Source organism: Scophthalmus maximus, chromosome 7 (assembly GCF_022379125.1).
Source record: "Scophthalmus maximus strain ysfricsl-2021 chromosome 7, ASM2237912v1, whole genome shotgun sequence".
Taxonomy (NCBI): Eukaryota; Metazoa; Chordata; class Actinopteri; order Pleuronectiformes; family Scophthalmidae; genus Scophthalmus; species Scophthalmus maximus.
Window position 1 is genome coordinate 16,120,907 of NC_061521.1, and position 23,648 is coordinate 16,144,554.

Here is a 23,648-nt window from a genome sequence, read left to right on the forward strand (position 1 = left end):
TGTGTGTGTGTGTGTGTGTGTGTGTGTGTGTGTGTGTGTGTGAGTGTGTGTGAGAGAGAGAGAGAGAGAGAGAGTGAGAAAGTGGTGGTTAGGGGCTGGTAATGTTGTGAAGAGATAAATCTATCTACACATGCATGCAACATCCAGATTCTAGCTGAGGGTTATTGACTCTGCATACAGGCTGGCTGAACTCAGGACAGATCAGAAACAGAAGGACGAGCAGACAACACCGGCTATTTGCTTGTTGTTATTTATTATGATGTCATCACAGCCTCGTTATTGCACGTATCATAAACGCGGAACTATTGCTTTGTGTGCAGCCAGTTCCAGAGTTCAGCTTGACCTCAGCTTCATTTGGCCGCAGAGATCTTGTCCTGTTGCAAAGCCAAGAGGCCAAGGACACATTCTGTTATGTAGCAGGGGGGACGACAGCACAGAGACCGTTGTAGCGCACATGGCAGTTGGCAGACGGTGAACAGAGGAACAATGTCCGTAGCTGGGATATTCATGATTAAATCCAATTAAGGAAGCTTCCAGATAGAGTAAGTGGGTGCGTGATATGATGGTGCAATGTGGTGAGAAAGGTGATGTATTTCAAAGCGATGCAAATGTCTGCAGCTTCTTCCCCTCATCCCTTTTCCAGCCTCCTAAAGGCTGCCTCATTGGAATGTGCTGGATGTGGGCACCCAGATCTGAGGGCTTCAGTATAAGTGTGGGCTATACCAATCTGTTGGCGCGGCTTAGGTGGTCCTGGCTGAGACCGACTCAGCAGCAAGTTTCACACACAGAGCGGGGACGAGGTGGACAAAGTTAGCGGGGGAAAGGTCAAAGGGTTGAGGCGGGTTGAGAAGGCGAGGGTCAGAGGAAGAGTGTGAGACCGTTGTCCGAGACTAGTCGCTGGACTGAGCGAGAAGAGAATCGGGGTTAAGTGCTCTGTTTGTGTGGCCATTAAAAGCAGGGAGTAGAATACTGGGCCTCGCTGAGCCAAGTCTCATCAGTCACTGCCAATTTGAATCGGAACCCGCACCCCGGTTTTCCTCTTTATATTCCTCTTCTTTCGCCCCCTCTCCTCACCCCTCCTCCCACCCTCCTATCCAGGCAGACAAACACACATTCCAGCAGCGGATGTGGCGGTGGTTGTCCATAGCAACCTGCCATGCGGGGTGTATCTTGTGGGAGCAGGACCACTGAGTGAATGCCTAAGCTTTCTGCTAACAAAGACAGAATCTCTGAGATGCTTTGAGCTTCCACGGAAGCACTGTGACTTCTGGGCTGTGGGAGTGCTTTACATAATCCAGCAGCAGCACCCCTCTGCTCCGCCACATCGCTCTCTCTCAGCCTGCTCTCTGCACCTAAGACACGAGCCCCGATGTAGGTCGGCTCGTCTTGGTGCGTCCCCCGAAATTCTTTCAATCAATCATTAAGTGTGATAATCACGGGGCTGCTGACGGAGACTGGCTGTGCAAAGGTGCAGCTGGGTCAAGAAATGAATGTTCAACAGCTCTGCCTCGACCCGCTGAATTATTTTTAACCTGGATTTAAAAAAAAAAAACTGGTCTGGGAAAGCGAATAAGTGATTCAGATCAAATATTTTGTTAGAAATTTCAAGTATAACAGTCACATTTTTATTTTAGACAGCATATTATAGTAGGTAACCATTTAAAATCAGTTTAACAATTATTTTCCTAAATGCCAAAAAATCTTGCACAGTACAAATTAAATATGCTGTGATGCTAAATTAGTCCCCTAATTTAGGCTAATAAGATTTTCTTTGAAAAACTTTATTCATATGAGCTTCTCTACCATTTACTCCCCTACCTCAGGAAAGTCACCCAACAGATTCACATTTCCATCCACAAACAGCGAGTTTGATGGGTTTGTATGTTGTGATAAGTGTAAAGTATGTTATGCATGTGAGTTCTGGGCTCTGCCAGCAGCTGACACTGTGTGCTCTGCTTCCTCTCGTGAGCCTCTCTGGGACTGCCGAGGCCAGCTGCTCCACTGTGCCTCTCAACGTCAACACATTTAACACAGGCATGTAAACTGCACACTTCAATAAGTCGACGAGTCAATGACTTCATCTTAATGGTATATGAACTTCTCTTCTCCTTCCTTCTTTTATCGGAGCTGCTAAGCTGTAAAAATGTAAAATCAGTGTGACGGGTGGGTTTCCCCTCCCCCAATCTCAGGCTGGAGAAAGAAGGGGTGCAGAGAAAGTCATTAAAACCTTTGTCACTGTTTCAACACTTCAGGTAAACAATCAATGGCGGAAGGCTTGGAAGGAAATAAAACTAACTGGCATTGTGTTGCCCTGAAATATGTACTCTTTCCTCTCACAACCTCTGCCTGGAGCACTATCATGATAAATTAAGGCACATAGCCATATTCAAAACATCACCATATCTGTTGGGCACAAAAACACAAGCTACCACTGCCTGTAGTTGGAAAAACTCAACATGTGTTCAGCAAAGCAGCCTGTTTTCCTTCATTACAGTTTGAGTCATTTGATTACAAATTCATAATACTTCAGTAAGACACCCATTTGTCTTGGATGGCAGGACTCTCACAGCGCTGTCTGTATTGAAAGCTTTGAGGCAAAATAAATACAAGTGATGTACTTTTTCGAGCCCTGCTATTAGTTATTATTAGCGATCCATTGCAGCAATACACAGTACTGTTGCTTTGGTGAACACATGTCTGGAACTATGGCCATTCAGATAAAGGGATTCCATGATCAGAAATAGAAAAGTATCAAAAGCAAAACCTACTTTCCTGCAAAAACAGCCACAATGGTTTCTTCACACACATCTAGGATGGAAATCGTATCTATCAAGACGTGAAAAGACAAATTCTCAAACAAAAAAAATTGGGTTCTGACACAGAAAGTCAATGAGTTTGATGGATTTTTTTTTTCCAGCCGTTATTTTCTATCCAGTTTATGCTTCTTTCCCCATTCATTCTAGGATCACAAGACTGTCAACATTGTGCTGTTTGAACCATCAGTAGTATAATATACAAATGTAAAGATACACAATAGAAATGCATACATAATCAGTTATTACAATGAGACCTACAAAAAAGCATGAGAATAAAAAGTCTGTGGAATATTGCAGGTGAGGCAAGCATAGCCACAAATGTGCATCCAGACTGAGGGACACACACCCTCCTACCATGATGAAGCGCATGTCTATTTACACGGCATCATAACAAAGCTATCAAAAACAAAGGCTCCAAAATTCCTCCTAAAAACTTTTTTTGTTCTTTTGTTTCTCTACTTACAACAATGTCGATTCCATGTATGTACATCCCTAGAAAATAATTTAATTATAGTTACACACTTTCTACATCTGTGAAACAATACAGTTCTAGTCCACAAGGAAGGTTGTTTGTTTGTTTGTAGGTGTATGGGTTATGCATATGTGCATGTGGTGGGGAGAGAAGGTGGAAGGGGATGGTGTTCATGGATTGGCTAACAGTCGCAGGGGCAGATTTAGAGAGTGGTTTGTATGTGGTCACAGGGAGGAAGTGGTGGAGTCGACAATTTCTCTCCCGTTGCAGACGGTCGGTACGTAGTGGGCGCTGACAGAAGCTGGGAAAAGACGAAACGAGGAGAAAGAAAGCCAAAACCATTATACAGACAGTGCTGAAGCATTTCTTAGACATTAAATTTGTACATATAACTGGTAAAAAATCAATTCTTATTCAATGATTAGGAGGGAATGGATTGAAACACATTTTTATAACACTAGAAACAACACATTTATCACACAATTTAAAGCTACAATATAATCTGAAGAAAAAATCAAGTGACCTTAATTAATTGGTTCAGTCATTTTTGAGTAATCCTAATGACTTATTATCATTTATTTTTTTCCATTCTTCATGTGCTATGAAGTTTTTCCTTGATTGTTTGTTTTTGTCATAACTGTGAGTGTGATTCTGAAAATGAATTAGTACACTCCTAACATTAATAATTTTAGATTATTGTAAATAATAGGTCATAGTATTTTTTTGTGGTATTTTGTTCTACTGGAACAAAATCCCCCACACAAATAAATAAATAAAACAACCCTGGGTACTTTAAAATTCAAGATGTTGTATTCCCTGTGGTGGAACATGGGGCTGTCTGCTGTGCTGGATATTGAGCGTTGAGCCGAGCCATTCGACAGACGCATAATAAAAAAGACAGCAAGAGAGTACTGCTTTAAACCCGTCACTTTAAAAATGAGGTAACTGCATGTAACTTACCGTGAGATGCGTATGTGGTGGCAGCCCCGCTGACACTGATGCGATTGAGGTTAAGCCTATGGCTGGTCACATTCTTCTGCGGCTGGAACATGATGATATGGACCTTAGGTGCGAACATACAGCCCAGGACCACAAAGCCACTCAGGCTGACTGAGATACACATGGTGGTGGTCTGAACCTGCAGAGAAGAGCAGGGGGAACGAGGAGACGGTAATGACTTGTCAGACTTTGATGGATAAATCTTATGCTAATGTAGAACAAAGTAATTGCTGTTAAGCGCTAATCTGACGATAATAATCTATAATAATGAACATTCTTCAAAGGCACTTTTTGAATGAGTATTAAAAAGTGCTTCACAGAAAATAGAATAGTAAATTGAAGCCAGTTTGATGGACTAAATACTGAGCATAAAACGCCTGAAGTAATCCACTAGTTTTGATGTGTAGACAAAGCCAGTGAGGCCTGTAAAGTGAGAGTATATAACTCTGTATTGGTAGACCTTGCAAGAGTCCAGAGGATAACAATTACAGCCTAGATCAATAAGAGATTTAGGCCAACAGTATCTCAGTGGTAGATATAACTCCATTCGTTGTAATTTATTGTTCAAAATCAATGCTTAATACAATCGTGTGCTTTCCTTGGATAGGATTAGGATTAGTCTTTATTGTCTCTCGGAGGAGAAGTTTGTCTTGGGCATTCAAAAGAAACATGTCTGCTATGTGTCCCTTTCAGGTTGCCATAATCATTACTGTGTCTGACTTTGTGCGGCTGTAAAGTGACAACGAGGGTCACGGAGCGGGTGTGTATAACAGCAATCCCCTGCACATCACAGTACCGCATACTGTGTGTGTATACAGTATATATGGTTGTCCATGCTGATGATGTTATGTTCCTACCTGACTAATCTTAAAGTCAGATTACAAGGCCAAAGCATTGCTTACTTCCAGAGAGAGTGAGAGAGAGAGAGAGAGAGAGAGAGAGAGGGAAGGGGGGGTAGGAGTGGGGATGGGTGGGGGGTATCAAACGAGCAGCCCTGGCATCAGCACTCTACTCTAACGCCCTTTGATACAGTGCTCTGTTTGTGTGTGTGTGTGTGTGTGTTTGTGGACGCGTGTGCGTGTTGAGTGTGCATGCTTAAGATTTGTATGGACCAGGTGAACACTCACTTCCCTCTGCTGTTAAATCTGAACACGTGTCAGCAGTTTGACAGCCTGTCTTTTTTTCTTTGTCATCCCAGCACTGCAGAGCTGGGACATTTACCAGCAGGATTAGAAAAATATTTTTTTTAAGTCACCACAACACCTGTGTGCGGACTGTTTTGTGACCTGTGTCTGTAATGGTCAACGCTGAGGAGACAAAACACTGATCGCACAGTCCGATCATAGGGACTCCCCTCCCAGAGGGTCAGGAATAATGGTCTGACATACAGTCAAGTAGTTTATTTGCTTTCCTGTCAAAAGTTATAGAAAATCAATACCATTCTCAAATGTGTTATAATATCTACAGATAAAATATATTATAATTAATATCTACTCTTCAACATTTGTGAGCTTTAGAGGTGCCGGTAAGTGGATTTGATCACCTCAGGACAGACTTGTTGATGTCCCCAGTTTCCAGTTTTCTATGCTAAGCTAAGTTAGCCAGCTGCAAGAGGTAACTTCATAGTACAGGAATATGATTTTTCTTTTCTCGTCAAACTTTCCCATGTAAAACACAGAAACAAGTATTTGTTCTTTTATGTGTGTGTGTGTGTGTGTGTGTGTGTGTGTGTGTTTGTGTGTGTGTGTGTGTGTTCAAGATACCCTGTAGTCGCTTGATGTAACATAAAAGATGGGAAGAAAGGCCAGCCAAATTATACAGGTGGTGTACATGGTGAACCCAATAAACTTGGCCTCATTGAAGTTCTCTGGGCACTTCCTGGTCTTGAAGGCATACCTAGAATGAGAGAGAATCATGTTTCAATGGACAGACACCATTGAGAAAAAACACAGATACCTACGCTACAGAAATTTGTGTTACAATCAAACAGCTTCTGAAATTGGAAGCAGAAACAATTTGTAGTAAACTCTGGGAGCCAAGTGCAATCGTTGAACGCAGAGGACTTTGGCACCATGCTATGACACACTTACACAGTACACAGGATGACCAGGAGCACGTCGTATCCCAGTGACAGCAGCATACTTGAGTCGCGTACATTACACTTGAGGATGACAGTCTGCCGTCGCTCTGGCAACGTGAAGCGCCTTGTCCCCGGAACCTCCAGCAGCAGCCACACTGACACCATCACTAACTGGACGGAGATTAGACTCAGACAGATGAACACCTGAAAAAGATGGGAGGAGACAAAGGTAAGGTCATTAGGATCTACTCTCTGTCCATCCATCCATTTGACTGATGCAAATTGATGGGCACGATGCTGCAGTCACTCACCTGAGAGGACGGGCTAATGAAGCGTGGCCTCACTGCACCCGCTCCGTCTTTCACGCCATTGAAAATCCTGGCAATTCTGTTGGTTTTGGTGAGGAGGGCCGAGTAGCAAACAGCAAACGACGTGCCCAGGCCGAGTCGCCGCAGGGCACAGATGGCAGGAGAGGGTTTGGCCAAGAAGAGGAAAGTCATGGCGTAGGACATGAAGACTCCCCAGAGAAGAAAGTAACATAGCTCCCTGCCCGAAGCTTTCACCAGCGGTGTGTTGTTGTGTCGGATAAATACCCAGAACACCAGGCCAGTGCACACGAACCTGGGGACAGGGGGTGGGTAATGCAGCCAGACAGACAAAGAGTTTCATGGAGTGACAGTTTTCAAGAGCTGCTCATAAGTTGGTACACAAATAGGGCTGGACTATACAGGAAAATATAGGAAAATAATCAAATAATCTTCATATATGAATACAGGTCCATATCATTGTTTTTGTTTAGGTATGGAAAAGTGCAAAGAAAATGGTCTAGGAAATCAGCATAACTGGTACTTGCTTTTTGCTAATCCCCTTAGTTACTGTTGCTACATTTGTCAAGCTTTCCTTTGTAATGAAGCATAAATACAAGCTGTTTCTCAATTTCAGGAGCGGTATCCTTCGGAGGACGCCCAGACCGCCAAGGTCAAACTGAAACCAGACTGTCTGGTCTACACTGGGTTTCCTATTTGCATCACCAGCAACGGGGCTGCAGGTGCCCAGGGTATGAGAACGCTTGTCACCGGGGGCCATTAAATCCTGGGTCAGATTGGGCCGAGAAGGATCCACCCTTTGGATCCTTCGTTGCTCGGGAAATGAAAGGACACATTTGTCAGCTGGGTTTGAAGGAGCCTTCGAAATGGGAAAGCAATCGGTCTTCCAATGTAGCCTAAAAAGGATGTGGCCCTGGAATTGAGATGCAGCTGCAGTTTAACATTAAGCTATTGTTAGCTTGAGTCATATCTACAAGCAGAATCGTTGCCAGCTGATAATAAAGAAGCATCATTGTTCACGTATTGCAGCAATGGGATGTATAGTACGTGTATTGCGAGAATGAGAGGGAACAATGCAAGATCAGACTCCTTTTCAACATCGATGGGAGATACTGGAGTGTAAACTTCCCCAAAAATTCAATAAGAAGCAGAAGAAAGTTGTTAATTTTATCCTGAGCTTGTGAATGGGCTTTTTGTTAAACATAACCTGTAAAGCCACAAACTATATTGTGCTTTTGGCCTTGAATGTATGAAAGTGATGTTTTGGTATGGTTGGTTTGCTGCCTACAATAACAAGGCATTCCTTTACCTACCTTATCCACTCTTCACACTTAAGCTCTTGTGGTTTTGGTTTAGGAAAGACTAGAAAATATCACCTTCCGTACTCTCCGTGTATTGTTCTTACGGGAGTCTGACTGTCAAAAGCTTGACAGTCAGTTCCCTTAACCCAAACCAACATTCACACACTTACACCTCTCAGGACCAGTCAAACTGACACCATGCTGACAACTCTTTATCACTCACCCTGCACAGGCAATAGTAATTGGACCAATGGCCCAGCCGTCTTCCCACATTATATAGTCCTCAGGAAGGTCATAACAGGACGTCAGGTCGTCAGTGGGCCACTGGCCAGGAGCGCAGGGCGAGCAGGTGAACTCATCAGCCAGGTATTCATGAGGCTCGCAGGCAGTACAGATCCAGCAGCAGTACTCACCTGGGAGACAGGAATATGAACAGCAGAGTGTGACAGCCTGAGATTTTTCAAATGGCGAGGCTGCTTGATATGATACGTTGCTATGACAAAAAAAAAAAAGAACCTTGTTGAAATTCAGTCTCCTACCTGCCTGCATTTTCTTCATCTCATTACGCTCACAGGGGTCGCTGCACTGCGAGGTGGGCACCACTTCCCTTGGCCAGTGAATGAGTTCACTGCTCAGACTCAGACTCTCTGCCCATTCACCCACCGGCATGTAACCGTAGCGGTCGCCAGAGCGCTGGTAGCTGAAGATGTTGTATCGGCCCATGCCGTCCCCTTGGGAATCAAACTTCACTGCTGTCTCACTGCCCGGCGGAGAGAAAGGGGCTAAAGGGGGGGTGAGAGGAGACCAAGAATGGAAAAGAAAGCGATAAGATGAGTGGAAAAGAGGAGATTAAAGCTAAACAATCACAAACAATCATCCCATTGATGTGTCACTGATGCCTCTTAAAAGCAGTAGTGAGGACAGAGACAATAACCCATGGCCAGTTAAGCTTTAGGAGTCCAGATCAGACTGTGAAGGACATTATAATAGGGTTTTCATTACTGAAGACCAGCCAGTTACAAATGTATTGGCTAAGAGGCTATAAATGCCTAGTATGCTTGGTGATGTCTGGTGTATCAATGGCCTCCCATCCTTCCCTAAGGTCACATAGGGACAAAAACTCTATTAAACTCTATTTCTATTCTAAAATTCGATCTGAGAAAGTTTATTACCAAATGCATCATTAACAAACTGCCCATAAAGTCATAGGCATGAAGGCAGAGGACTGAATCCCTGGGCAGCGCTATAGCTACCCACACATTGATGGAATTAGCCTCTGGGTCTCTTATGTGAGGGAGGTACATTGCTGAAACTGCCAAATTGGTTTGTATACAAGTTGTTATGAAAGGATTACCATCTACCCTGAGGATGTGGGAACAGAAGAGATTGTAAAATTGGCAGGATGCTGAAACTGTGCAAAAAAAGCAACAACCAAAAACAAGGACAAAAAGCAGCTATGGACTGGGATAAAAAAAAGACCATACAACGCTCTGTGATGTGTTACATGCAGTGTTGGGCGTGACAGTGCTCACACTTGACCTATTTGACTTAGACAAGTGTATGTCACTCCTACAGTGCCATGTCTGTCCTCACAGCAGAGCAATCCACTCTGTGCTGCTGACACGCTGTACATGGCTGTGTGTTATATGCTGCTGCCTCCCCTGTCAGATGATGATGTGGCTGGGGATAGTGCGGCATATGCCAGGTTTATAAAGCATCACTCTTCAACGTACAACAAGACTCTCGGTCCTCAGTGCACAGCCGCGCTGACTGTACTGTGCCTTCCTCATATCTCTGTGTAATTGGATAACGGAAGAAATCCCAGGCCAACTTCTTTCTCCAAACATAGGCTAAGGCTTGGGATCAGTGGAATGAATCAGAACACAGACTACGAATAAACTGTTCAGCTGAAAAGTGTGTGTGTGTGTGTGTGTGTGTGTGAGAGAGAGAGGGTGTGCACGCACACACACATGTGGAAGCTCCATTAGGTTCTACTTTACAGTGTGATGGTTAGGGTATTGCTGTGAGCTCTGTGGAAGACTGTGCTGACAGAACCAGAGCTCTGATCCTGCTGTTAGTGTTGTGTGTGTGTGTGTGTGTGTGTGTGTGTGTAAAATGTATGTGTGTGTGTGTATGTCCATGCAACAATGACAAGGGCTAAAGCTGTGCTATTGTTGAGAAGCTCAATGTGTTCAGAGAAGAATGGTGTGTCAGATGATAGCAGAGAGGGTTATGGTTTATGAAATCCATAAATCACAGAGACAGCACTGCCTTCTATCTTTCTTCTCTCTCTCTCTCTCTCTCTCTTTCTGTTACAGGAAATTTTAAGTGTCAAGTCTTCTTTGGAATTTCGAGCTAGATGTTTAGGGTGACAGCTAAATGAAAATGATTTCAATAAGGAGGTGCTGATAATATCTTTGGCAAAGAAGATAAATTAATCCATTATACTGCAAGTTGGCAGATAATAAAGTCTGCTAATAACACAGGGCAATAAAACAAGCTGGGCCTCCTCCTCTTAGACACACATACACACTCACAGAAACACTTTGCCACTAGCTAATTATCATAACTGCATCTTATTAGAACCATAGATGTGAGCTGAAGCCTAATTAGCTGTATGTGGTAATTACGTGTAATACAGACTAAAGAGATAACGACATTAGCCCACGGACCCGTTTACGGACGCTGCTTTGTCCTTGACTTCCCTCTAACAGATCCCATTCAGAGAGCAATAGACTGAGGGGACTGGTGAGTCCTTCCTCGAACCAACATCAGGGACCTTGCTGACATGACAGAGCAGCTTATCAAGAAAGTGTATGCGGGTGCAAGTTAGAGCTGGCGAAGGCCACCAACACTCCTCTGGTGTCGGCAGAGAGCTGATACGGGCAGTGTAGGTCCTTGACTGAGGGACGACACTCATTCTCCTCAGCAATGAACTGGTCCTTTAAAAGTTTGGTGAGTAACGAGTTCCAGAGAACAAAGGATTTTGGTTTTGACTAAACAAGAATAAAGCTGTTTCTATATGAACTCTGGAAAATAACTGCAAAATTGTGTCTGGACATTTTGGACGCAGCAGAAGATGGTCTTGGTCAGACGCGTTCACAACAGCAGAAACATTCCCAGAACCTTCAGGTGAGGGGTGGCGCCTGGGTATAGCGCCCACTCACGCGCCCTGAACCTTCTGGAGAATTTTTACTGCTGCATTCTCATAATGGCTCACTTGGACATTTTCCGTAAATTTGACTAAGGGGCTGGCAGGAAAAGTTCCGAAAAATGACTGGAGCAACATTTGATGAAATTTGCGTCCTCACATAGCAGGCAACCTTAAAGTTAAACTGAGGCTGATGGGAATGTCAACATTAATATCTGAATTCCATGGGAATTCATCCAGTAGCTTGTGTGGCTAAAAAGCATTTGAATTGTGCAGATGATGACCAATTTGGTCATTTGAAGAATTGAATGTGACGACTGCTTCCTAACAGCGACTGGAGGGCTTTCCTGCCGTGTCTTAACACATACTGTCAAACAACCTAAGCCCAAAAAAAGTGAAGATTTATGATTCTGTTCAGTGCAGCTGAGACCCACAGTGGGTTCAGCCCTCAGCACTACTCACAGCACTGAGTGACTCCACATCTCTGCCAGGTGTCATCAGCATTCAAAGGTGGACCAATGCCTTTCAGTGACATTCTCCCCATATCAACCACGCTGTACACCTGAAGTGCACTGGATACAGTTTACCATTGAGTTAAGCGATTGATTGATTGACATGTTTAATGTATATTAAGAAAGGGTGACGCGTCTCCACTCCCTTATGAAAATGAAGGAAAAATATCCTGGACACTGGTCCAAATTAATAATTCAAACCAAACTTACTAGAAAAAAATCAACACATGGACATACATCAGTGTGATAACAACGACCTCTAAAAAAACAGACACTTATAAATTGCATAATTTTTTTTTAGCATGTACTATTTTTGGGGTTTAGTCCGTGTCCCATCCGGTAACATGGAGGAGGCAGGTTTTATGATCTACACTGCAGGCAGCCATCAGGGAGCGATCGAGATGATTCAGCTTAACTTTTGGAGCTGTCATGTTGTCCATCCTTACACACATTTAATTGCCTTGAAATCCAAAAATCTGCTCTTCCTCTTTGTAAACGTGACAACAATTACCTTGGGCCCACCAAATATACAACTAACAGTTTAAAAAGAAAAGTTTGATGACACAAACGGCTGTAACGGAACCTAACCAAAACCTTAATTTTTGTGAGACATTGAGTTATTCCTGCTAACTAGAGAAAACACCTTATTATTCTAGCTTAATTAGAAGCATGGCCAAAACAGGCTTTTCATTCAGAATCTGAGAAATTAATTATGTTCTCGGCCATGTCGGGCTAAAGCGAAGCCCAAGGGGGATTGTGGGAATTAGAAGCGGGGGAGAGAGAGAGAGGGAGAGAGAGAGAGAGAGAGAGAGAGAGAGAGAGAGAGAGAGAGAGAGAGGGAGAGAGAGAGAGAGAGAGAGAGAGAGAGAGAGAGAGAGAGAGAGAGAGAGAGAGACAGAGAGAGATGAGGCAAAGGGGCTTGGAAGGAATAAATAATCTAAAAGTTGGAAGAAAGAGGCATACAGGTTTTTGGGAGGGGGGTTTCTTTTCTTTCTGTCATTGTGTGACTAAAAATTCAAAAACTGTCTGTTGATTAGTTCTTGGCAAGGTAATAGAGAATTATTTTTCTGAGCATCAATTCACCTCGATCCCCATTTTAATCCTGATTTAAGATTAACAAAATAAATAGTGCATTACGTCTGATGCATGAATACACACCAGTTTCTGGTAAAATATATAGATACAATTACATTGCACTCTTAATAGTGTGACCAACATTTCTTCCCCCTATTTTCTTCCATCAGGGGTTAATGATCTTACACATCTGTGCCCCACAGAGAGAGAGTGAAGGGACACATCCCTGAGCATATACAGATATGGATGAACAGACGCACGCACACACACACACACACACACACACACACACACACACGCACACACGCACACACACACCCACACACACACACACACGCGCGCGCACACACACACACACACACACACAGACAGATCACATTAGCTATATTTGTTCTCCCTGCAGATTGAGTCCGCTGGGACTGAGGTTCTCCGTGGGCCATGGAGCAACAGGCCACAAGGGAATAGAGAGAGTCTACAACAAGGGCGAGAAATGTATAGGAGGAAAGGTGCTGCAGCAGAGGGATGAGGCTTGACTGAAAGAAAGGTGGTGAGATAGAGAAGACAAAAGAAGGAAACGGCGGCTGGCCAAAAGCAGGAGATGCTGGGAGGGAGGATGAGCCGGGAGACAAGATAAGGCCAGAGAAAAGAGGGAAGTGACAAGGGAGAAGAATACAAGAAATAGGGGAGGAGATAGCAACATAGAAAAGCAAGAAACTGATGTGACGGCAGCAGAGATATAGGTGTATGGACGAAAGCCTTTTAGATGGTGGAATCAATAGAGAAAAGGTGAAGGATGGATGGAAGGATGAGTGTGGTGGAGTGGAGGAACAATCGGCACAGAGAGGGGGTGGGGGCAGGAGAGGAACCTTGTGAAGTCTGAGTGGGATGTGCTGTTTTAGACTGTGGAGACTGTGGGACACTTTCTGGGTGACAAAGATAAAGGCACGGAGATATATGGAAAGAGCGAGTGATGGAGAGCGAGAGAAGGAGGGACAGAAAGACAGGGAGTGACAGAGACAGAGAGACAGACAGACAGAGGAAGAGAGTGAAGGGAAAAAGAGGGAGAGAAGGAGTGAAGGTTGTTCTCCATCATCTAAACGTTGCAGTAAGCTCTCTGCTCAATATGGCCCTGAAGGCACACCGCCTCTGCTATCACAGACACACACGCACACACACGCACACACACACACACACACACACACACACACACACACACACACACACACACACACACACACACAGCACAGAGAAGGGGGAATATCACATCTATCACCACTATTTGAACAGAAGACTGCGTGCATGTGTGTTTATACTGATCTGTTTGCTGCAGATCGCGGTGGTGGGTGGGTGGGAGTTGAATGATGGCTTTGAGGAGTGTGTGGGTTGGGGGTGTCTGCAATTTCATACTGGTTTAAAAAAAAAAAAAAAAGCATTTCAAGCTGCCTCTTTGTAAAATTGCTTACTGTTTTTGCACGTGTTTACGTATGTGTCTCCTGTGCGTATGTAAGTGTGTGCTTTATGTTTGAAGTATGTAGCAGGGCCTCATAAAAAAAAAGCGGAAATATGCCACTGGGTCTGGCGGGAGCAGTTCCCATGATCTACCAGATCACTTCAACAATGGGAAATAGTGTCGGCTTCATTACCATAGCAACTAGCGAGATGAGGCAAGATGAAGAGAGCAGCATATGAAACCACATCTCCTAACCACACAACACGCTGCCTCAGTGCACCACATACGCCGTCGGTAACACATAACAAAACAGCCCGATCACAGTTAAAGGCGGCTTGCTCTGTTGTGAAATGTGAAGTTAAAGAGCCGGGGTAGTAAATCAGCTTATCGGGAAGCATGAAGATCTAAGTGAGATCAAACTCGGATGCAGTGCAACGCATTACTAATGAACATGCATGTGTGTGTAAGGAGGAGGAGATGGGAGTGAGAGAGAGAGAGCTGAACAGTGTTGGTTTTCCCGTCAGCAACAGTTCAGACTGAGAGCACTGCGGAGATGCGGTGATGCTGCAGTATTCATACCCCACATTCAACCTCGACTCACCTCAGCTCCTTCCTTCTAAAGATGTATACTGTATGCACAGCAGTGAGAGTGAGTCATTGAGGGCTAACCAACTCAAAACAATTGCTGCCACAGTTCCCTGTTTGACTGTAACGCCACCTTCAACAATCCCCCCATGTCTCATCGAGACAGATTCTTTGGATGCATTTATTTATTTATTTTACCGAAACAACAGTTTGCCCCGCTGTCACCATCGCCACTGACACTGAGCTGTGTAGAACTCAAGATCCGTTCTGTTACTCTTTCGCTGATCCAGAATAAGGACATGCGCCTCATGGCCATACAGTACATCAGTGATGAAAAGGAGGGAGGGAGAGGGGAACGTAAGGGAGGTGATCAGACATCAATATTTGTAGATGGGATTCACACTTCCTCTCCTCTCCTCTCCTCTCATAATTCCTCCACATTATTAAACTTTTAAAACTCTTCATATGTGTCCATCCGCATATGTATTCTGTCCCTCGCTGTCAACATCCTATATGGGAGTGGTTACCAACTGTGCCAACGGGAGGCTGGGACTGCAGTCGCCTTGACTATATCATCTCGCTCTCTCACTTCCACTCGTCCTCAGACAGAAAATGCTCCCAGTCCTTTGATTTGAAGCAGAAATGAAGATGGAGAATTTCAAAGAGAATCCTCTCTTCTTCTGCTGACGCACACTGTCCCACTCCGGCATTGCCTCAGTTCTCCCTTGTTCCTTCCCTCCCCATCTCTCCTTCTGTCTTAAACCCCTTTTACCTTGAGTCAAAGTCTCTTTTTTTTTCTCACCTTAACTTCCACGTCAGTCTTATCTGTTAGCTTCCTTCCCTTCCAAATGGGATGCCATTCTTTCTTCCTCATGCTCCCTCTCTCTCTCTCTCCCTCTCTTTCTCTGTCCCCCCAGCGTCCTGTGGCAAAGCTGCCGTGTTAGTGCTGTTTGTCTGGCTGTTTTGATGCCTGCTCCTGGTCACAGTTGGCAGAGGAATAAGTACCTTTAAACCTGTCAGTCCCTGAGACACAGCAGTTTATTTATAAAGGCTTCCTTTGTACACCATCTGTCAGTCAAGCCAATCCGTACCTCTCTCCCAATTCTACAGAGACTGACAGACAGGCTGCATGCTATAGGAGCTATTATAACACACACAATCTCATTAGTGCAAGAGAGAAGAATATGTCCGACGGATTAACTGAAGCCCTCGTTCCTCAAAGCAACTTTGTAGTGTCGTATCAATTACGCATGGCTAATAGGTGTCAATGGCAGGCTGGATCCGACAATACATAGCAATTAAGCGGATTTGTCTCACTTTGCTATGTTCTGTGGCTTGTCTGCGTTGGCTGGGGAGAAGGACAACATTCCTGTGTTGTTCATGAGAGGACTGTTAACTAGGCATAGCTCTCACATCCCTGTCTTCTCCTTGCTTACCTTCCCCCCTTTCCTCCCCAACTTCTTCTCCATCATTCACTTAGTTATCTTGGACTCTTCACTCTCCTCACCACGCTCTAGCCGTCTCACCTGTGAAGCTGACATTGAGGATGTAATCCCTGTAGAGTCTGCGCCCGTCCAACGCCTTCATGCTGTCGCACAGCTTGGTGGTGTTGAAGCACAGACTCCGTTGCATGTTGTGAAGGGCATGAGCCATAGCGTACACTGCGTTCACCACAAACATGATCTTTGACTCAGGTTCAAAGTTATTCTTGTCCATTGACAAGTCCTTGTCACATGGTGGGAGGAGGTGTGTCTCCCCCAGTCCAACACCTGCCCCTCCTCCGGTTCCTCCACCACCTAAAGAGCATTGGAACCTCTGCTCCCAGAAATCCCTGTACCAGGGATTGCGGTGGTTTTTGACCGGGTCCAAGCTGAGGAAGTAGCGGTTGAATTCTGGCAGGGGATTGGCTGCCAGCTCAAGTGTGATGGCTCCTTCGGCGGTGACCTCATTTCCCTTGACAATGCTTTCCTGTGCACCCCAGCCGTCGCTTGCCACCCAGATGAAGGATGTGTTGAGCCGAGCAGCAGCTGCCAGCAGCTCTCTGGCGTCGTCGCTGCGCAGGAAGAGGACAGCCACGCGGGCATTTGGTTTCTGGAGGAGCTGACGGATCACGGCTTCATAGGACTTCTTAGCGTTTGAACGCCCCACCTGGACAGAAAGACATAGAGCAGATGTAGACTGTAAATGCTTATTCTACTCTCAAATAAGTTTAAGGTTCATAGCTGCAACAAACAGTATTTCATTAATAGGAAGAAACAAGTTAAAAAATAAAAGTATTCTGTACTTCAGCCTCACACAAACCTGCACCGCCCTAGCAAATGAGATGATAAATGTGACAGTGGAAGCACAGAGAATTAGTTTTAGAGATAAGGTTTCATTTTCTGGTTCGCAACTGATAAGACCAGTGTAATATAAACCCCATTTTAGTGTAAGACAAGATAAGACATGAAGACAAACTTTTATAAGCTCGCAATTTAAGCGCCCTGTTCATTGTTATTGGTGCAGCTTCCGGCCATATATCACAGTGACACTTCAGATTGAAATTCTGCTTTTTTGGTATTTGGCTTTCAGCAGTGGTTTCTTATATTCATGCAGATTGGACCACAAAAAAAAAGAATCTATTGAATTCTATAGCATGCCCTATACCTTCTCTGAAGTGGCGATACAGATGTTCCTCATGCGTGCCTCTTGCTCGAAGGCCTCTATTCCGGTTTCACCATAATCACCCTCAGATGCCACGGTGGAAACGTATGTCCAGTTGAAGAACCGGAGGATCTCGGCCATGGCTTTGGCCTGATAGAAGTCAGGGGGCACCGTGCGGGCAAAGTAATCATAGCGGGTTTTATCGCTGAGTTTGGCACTCGTTGACGCATAGCTTATCTGAGGGATCTGGAAGAGCCTGAGAAGATTGGCAACCTGAGGGAAGAGATACAGAAAAAAAAGGACATAAATCAGATGAGACAATCTAGGATCTACTTTTAGAAAATTACACTATCACAAGTTTCCAATGAATCATGGGAACAGAACTTTCATTAACTGATTAGATTGTTTATCAGTCACACAAAGACATGAATTAATAAAGAAATATTTAGCAAATTCTTTCGTTTCAGAATTCAAAGTAAACTTGACTGATTTTGATCACACTTTACATGTCCACAGTGCAGGTGGCAGCATTGGAGCATTGGAGCCAATGACTGTACATTCAACGGGGCACCTGAAAGAAGCGTACAAGTAAACACAAAGTGGGAAACTGGTGGACAGTGATGAAGCATCAAAGAAAATACGTACAAGAAAAAACAACATATTTTGGAATATTACACAGGTTGACAAAATCTCTGTGTTGTGAAAAATATGGATTGCCCTAAGAGCAGCACTAGAATTAAAAAACCGAGCTCTTCGGTTAAGCAGGTAATCAAGGTCTGATCGAAAACGATTGGCACATTGACAAATAATTTGGAAATTAGACACACGGATAATGGAAATAATCCTTTAACAAATGTATTTTTATTTATCAAAGGAAAAATTTGAGCATATTTATAATGTTGTTGCTGATATGAATTTCTTCATGCATAATGTGATTATTTAAAGATAAAAGACACACACACACACACACACACACACACACACACACGCACACACAAAAATCACTGACTCATGCATTAGTGATGTACATCATTTGGTCCTCTGATGTCCATAGAATATTCCCTTTTACTATTGATTTGTTGGATTTGTTCACGTTCGCTTCATTACAATTTCAGTCACAGACACCAACACTAACAGTGGAAATCTAATTGCTACACACACTCGTTCACAAAGACGTAAACATACACAATCAAACATGCACGCACGCAGGCAAAAATAGACACAAACTACACAGCCATTCTGTTCTTGCCTCAGTTTAATCCTTTTAGAGCGCATCACTCTGGGCTTTTCTATATTTCATTCGCGGCTCAGTTGATGAGCTGTTTTGACATCATGTCAGAATCTCATTAGACTAATAATGTAGAAGATTAGACACATATACGGATGTGCACAAGGACAGGTCGACACATACATGAACACCTGACACAGACACACACACAGGCGGCTGCTTATAGTTTTATGGTTTTAAGATGGCAGTTGACTTAAATGTCGGGGAAGGTCATGCTGCAAAATTCCACCGCATTGCTCCATTACCTTCCACTAAACAATGACCACAGATAGCTATGAGGCCTGTCTGTAGGGACACAGACAGTTAAGTTTGTTAGTGAAGGCTGCTCCTTTCTTTTGAGAGAGGGATGGGAATGGGCTGAATATGAGAGTTAAGAAAAAATTAAAGGGAAGGAGGAAAAAATTGGTGCAGTGGAGGGATGCTGTGTATTTTATGCTTGGAATGCAAGTCACACACACGCACACGGAGAGATACATACATACATACACACACACAAACACACACACACACACACACACACACACTCAAACACACACACACACACACACACACACAAGCACACACACACACACACACACACACACACACACACACACGTGCGAACGAAAGGGAGGAATGGTGCCTGCAAAGTAAATGGCCTCAAGACAATAGAGTTTAGTTATGCATGGTTAAACATAAAATAATTCCCCATTACTTCATTTAGAAGCAAGAGACAGACTGGCAGAGAGGCCAGCAGAGAGGCAAGAAGGAGTAGCTAGATTAGCTTCACTGGTGAGAGATCAGAAAGCAGAGCACAGTTCAGGTCTTGTGAACAGCGCTCAGAAAAGACAGGTATAAAAAAAAAAAGGAAAAGCAACAGCAGAAGCAACAACAAGAATGAGTTGCAGGAAAACAAGGGATAATTATGTTTGATGAAGGACAAGAAACAGAGTAGATGTGTTAACAATGGCTGCCCCAGGAAGGAGGAGGAGGAGGAGAAGAAGAAGAAGGGGGCTGAGGTCAGCATACACTGATCTCTGCCCAAATAGCCGGGAGGGACGCCTCTGAATGCATATAAAGAAGGAGAGAAAAAGGAAAAAAGCGAAGATTTAAGGGACTGTAAAAAAAAGAGAAGAAAAAAAAGGAAATACATTAAATGGGAGCGAGAGAGAAGACAGAGAGGGTGAGGAAGAGAAGGCAGAGAGACAGTTGCAGAGATTAGGGATTTAAGGACTGATAGGAGGAGGCTTTTGTGCAGCCACAGAGGAGTGAGGGAGAAGGAGGTTTTATGCTAAACTATGCAAATTTCCGAGGCTCCGTCACAAGTGCTACAAGAGCTGGGGAAACACACAAGGACACACCAGTGAAACTTCTAAGAAACAAGTGCACGCACGCACGCGCACACACACACACACACACACACACATATTTGTAATCACATACACTCGAAACACTGGCGCTGCCATGTCAGTGGAAGTCAGCCATTGCACTCTGGAGCACGCAATGTGTGCAAGGACGAGTAAAAGAAAGAAAGAAGACGCAGAAGAAGTTAAGAGAAGAAGTTAAAAGTAGATAGTGGTATGTGATATGTTTGCATGAACATCCCTCTAACTAGCGTGTTACCTGTATGGAGACACTACTGAAGGATCCTCCTATGACTGCGGCAATCGCGAGTGGGCTGTCCTCCTGCAGAGCGTAAGATCCGTCTGGACAGATGAACTCTGTGTCGTCCACCTTGGTGAGGGAAGCTCTCACAAACTCCAGAGCCTGGGCAACACAAGCACATGAATCAATTTATCTGTACCATATTGTGGCGCATATGGTGTATATCCTTTATTAGTTCTTAATCAACGTGTGAATTATGTTCTTTATGTGGCAATTATGTAAGAAACATGAAACTTAAAAGACTGATTGATAAGTCTTTTTTTCTTTTTGAAGAAGCTCTTAATGCTCTGAGTACAGGGTCCAAATTTCAAGTTAATTACTACGAGACTTCCCTAACCCTAACCCTAACCCTTCCTTCTATCGGAGTAGATGAATAGAATTACAAGTGCATTCATTTTACCTGAACATTAGCTTTTTACTTCTGACACCACAACTTACTTTGCGGATCAGCATTTTCAATATAAAATGCAGCAAAAAGTTCAAGCGGCCTGGCAGGACTAGAGAACAAGTAGCCAATTAAACAAACTGTGTCTGAACTGTGCCGTATTTGAAAAGTTGTGTCAGCGTTTGCTGGTGAATGCAGCTACGACGGAGCGGAGCAGTGTACAACAGAAAAACAGGCGATTGTCTTGGAGAACAAAAGCTCTAACTCAGCTGTAAATATAAATTATAACTTTCAAATAGGACATAACAAGATATGCAAGTGGTTTGTTGGAGTTTTGTAAATTGTTTGCATAAGACAAGTTGTAAAGTAAACAGCATCTTGTGCAACTGAAAGTTAAAGCGATTTTCATTAACATTTCGATGATTACACCCTACACATGATGTGAACAGCATTTTTTAAATGGCTGGGGGCGTAAACTTCAGATGAGAAAAGTATTATTTAACACGGTCCAGAATCATCTCAAACAGAGTTTATGTACTGTGACCGTACTCACACACCTGCTCCAGTGCATAGGTATCCCTGGAGCAGGTGTCCAGGATGTGAACCCCAAGGGACACGCCGGGCAGCAAAATGTTGTCCATATTGATTCTGTCTATGGCGAACAGCATGGCCTCCAGCCTCTGGATCCCTCTGTCCTCATTCACGCGACCACACTCCTCCATCCCAGAACCTTTTTCGTGCACGGGGAACAATCCGCCGAGAACCAGGTCGCCCTCAATGCGGATCTCTCGGCGGGGTGGAGGTGGGTCTCCGACAAAGGGGAGGACGCCCCGACACATCATGACCAAGAGTAGAGCGGGAATGCTGGCCACCATGTCGGGCTGAGGGAGGGTTAGGTCTGACGAAACGCGAGGGGACACTTGACCGAGAGTGAAACAGAGGGAGTTGAGGGACTGGGGGTGAAGGTCAGGGGTGGGGGGTTTAGGGTGAGGTGTACAGTGTTTGGTGGGGTTGAATCAAGTGGCCGTGGATGCTTGGGTCGGTTTGTGGCCCATGAAACAGTCAGGGAGAGTTGAGCTGGACCGCACATGGAGGGGCACACCATCTGGACATCAGTCCTGCTTGGAGAGAAGTGGCGAGGAGAAGATGGAGACACAACTCAGTCACACATATCACTTGACAAATGAACAAGCTGTCAGAGGCTGCATGATGAAACACTTTTGTAAGTGTTACTATGAAGTATGGAGACAGCAAAGTGGACCTTTATTGGAGTTTGGGGACACTTAAACAAGGGCTCAAAGATGTTTCCGCTTCACAGCCAAAGCCAGGCCATGACTAAAAGGGATAAGGAATTGTTTGCAGATTGTACCCGCTCTTCTCCAACCTGCCCCTCCTTTACATCACCCTGTAAACTGTCTTCTAAAGTGAGCATGTGTGTGTTTGCCCCTGGTTGTATCAGGATTAACCAGCTCAGATGACTGGTTGATACATGAGCCCAGTCTTCTCATGCCACAGATCAGAAAAGCTTCTCTAATCTGATATCTGTTCCAACAATTCTCTGCTCGCACATGAGTTCATACCCCTAAGTGTGTGTGTGTGTGTGTGTGTGTGTGTGTGTGTGTGTGTGTGTGTATGCGTGTTATCAGATATATTGCTCCCCCTCTCCCCTGCATAATTTCACCATGAAAGACGCAAACTGACAACAATGAGGCCCACAACAGCTGATGCTGCTTATCATAGCTTTCAACTCAATTAAAGATATCACTCTGATGTTCTGACTGTGTCGTTCAATAACATTCTCCACCTTCCCTTTTTGTCTGAGACAGCCTGAAATATTTCAACAGATAATAGAGCTAGCGAACAACAAACATGGCATGTCGCACATCAAGGGAGTGCATGTTGCTCAACAGGAGCTGTCTGGTGTAGTGGGGAGAGTTGGAGTGAGGGTAACTTTTTAGGTGAGTTTTTGGGCTCAAGGGATCACAATGTTGATCAGTCAGAGATAGTATATCACCAATTCTTGCTCAAGTCCCACTTTCCATATGTGTTTACCGTTTAGACTATTTAGCTAATGCAAACGTATTAAAATACTCCAATACTCCTGGAGAGCAAATGAACATGTCCCCAGTATAAACACAATGTTTGTGTACATTGGTTGATGCTTAGAGTAGCCAATAATGATGAATGTACTTCATGTCCCAGCTCCAGATTTGACAGGAGCTACCAGTTTAACCAAGTGGCGACCCACCGTGACGTCACCCATTAGTTTGTGAATGGCAATTTTGAAGCCTTCAGTTTAGCATTGTGCACAACTTCATCTTGTTTTAAAAAAAACAAAACAGAAGTAACCATATTTGGAGGAGCAGGGGTGGGTCTGACTGACAGCTCATCTACTGCACGTCCACCTGCACCTGCACCTATAGGACGGACCAGCTGTCAATCACACTGTACACATTTCTAGACCAAGGTGAAGGCTTGTAGTTTCTGTGGATTGCTGACATCTCCTGCCTAAATCCTGTGTGTTTGTGTGTGTGTGTGTGTGTGTGTGTGTGTGTGAGAAAGAGCGAGAGAGAGAGAGAGAGAGAGAGAGAGAGAGAGAGAGAGAGTATGCCTCCCATCTTTGGTGGGCAGGTAGGAGGATGAAAGCTTCTCTTAGATGCAGGCAGCTCCAATTTTTCTTCAGGCAGCTGCCATACATTTACCACTTTGCTATATAATATACACACATACAGACAAACAACCCCCCCCCACCACACTCACACGCACACACCTCTGTTTCTTCGAGGGTTGACCTAAAAGCAGACTATTTCTATGTCCCAGCTTTCCTCTCTCTCAATCAAAAGACATCTGAATCAGGAGACACAAAGATTTTGGATACATGATAAATATATTATAAATGTTTATGAAACTGTAGGAACACTG

General features: G+C 44.2%; 1 protein-coding gene across 2 annotated transcripts in view; it reads right to left on the reverse strand.

Annotated features, from left to right (window-relative positions):
- Window positions 1-234: 234 nt before the first annotated feature.
- Window positions 235-23,648, reverse strand: part of grm3 (glutamate receptor, metabotropic 3) — a 34,341-nt gene continuing 10,927 nt past the window's right edge. Inside the window, exons 4-14 of one of the 2 annotated variants that reach the window (XM_035642160.2) lie at window positions 21,284-21,844; window positions 20,300-20,443; window positions 17,413-17,682; window positions 16,293-16,914; window positions 8,534-8,776; window positions 8,218-8,407; window positions 6,679-6,988; window positions 6,378-6,571; window positions 6,051-6,183; window positions 4,249-4,426; window positions 235-3,589 (exon numbers count right to left, since the gene is read on the reverse strand). In XM_035642160.2, the coding sequence (XP_035498053.1) occupies window positions 3,513-3,589; window positions 4,249-4,426; window positions 6,051-6,183; window positions 6,378-6,571; window positions 6,679-6,988; window positions 8,218-8,407; window positions 8,534-8,776; window positions 16,293-16,914; window positions 17,413-17,682; window positions 20,300-20,443; window positions 21,284-21,601 (2,679 nt within the window). In that variant the 5' untranslated portion in view covers window positions 21,602-21,844 and the 3' untranslated portion in view covers window positions 235-3,512. Of the gene's footprint in view, window positions 3,590-4,248; window positions 4,427-6,050; window positions 6,184-6,377; window positions 6,572-6,678; window positions 6,989-8,217; window positions 8,408-8,533; window positions 8,777-16,292; window positions 16,915-17,412; window positions 17,683-20,299; window positions 20,444-21,283; window positions 21,848-23,648 lie in introns of both variants that reach the window. The other variant, XM_035642161.2, reaches the window with a different exon arrangement.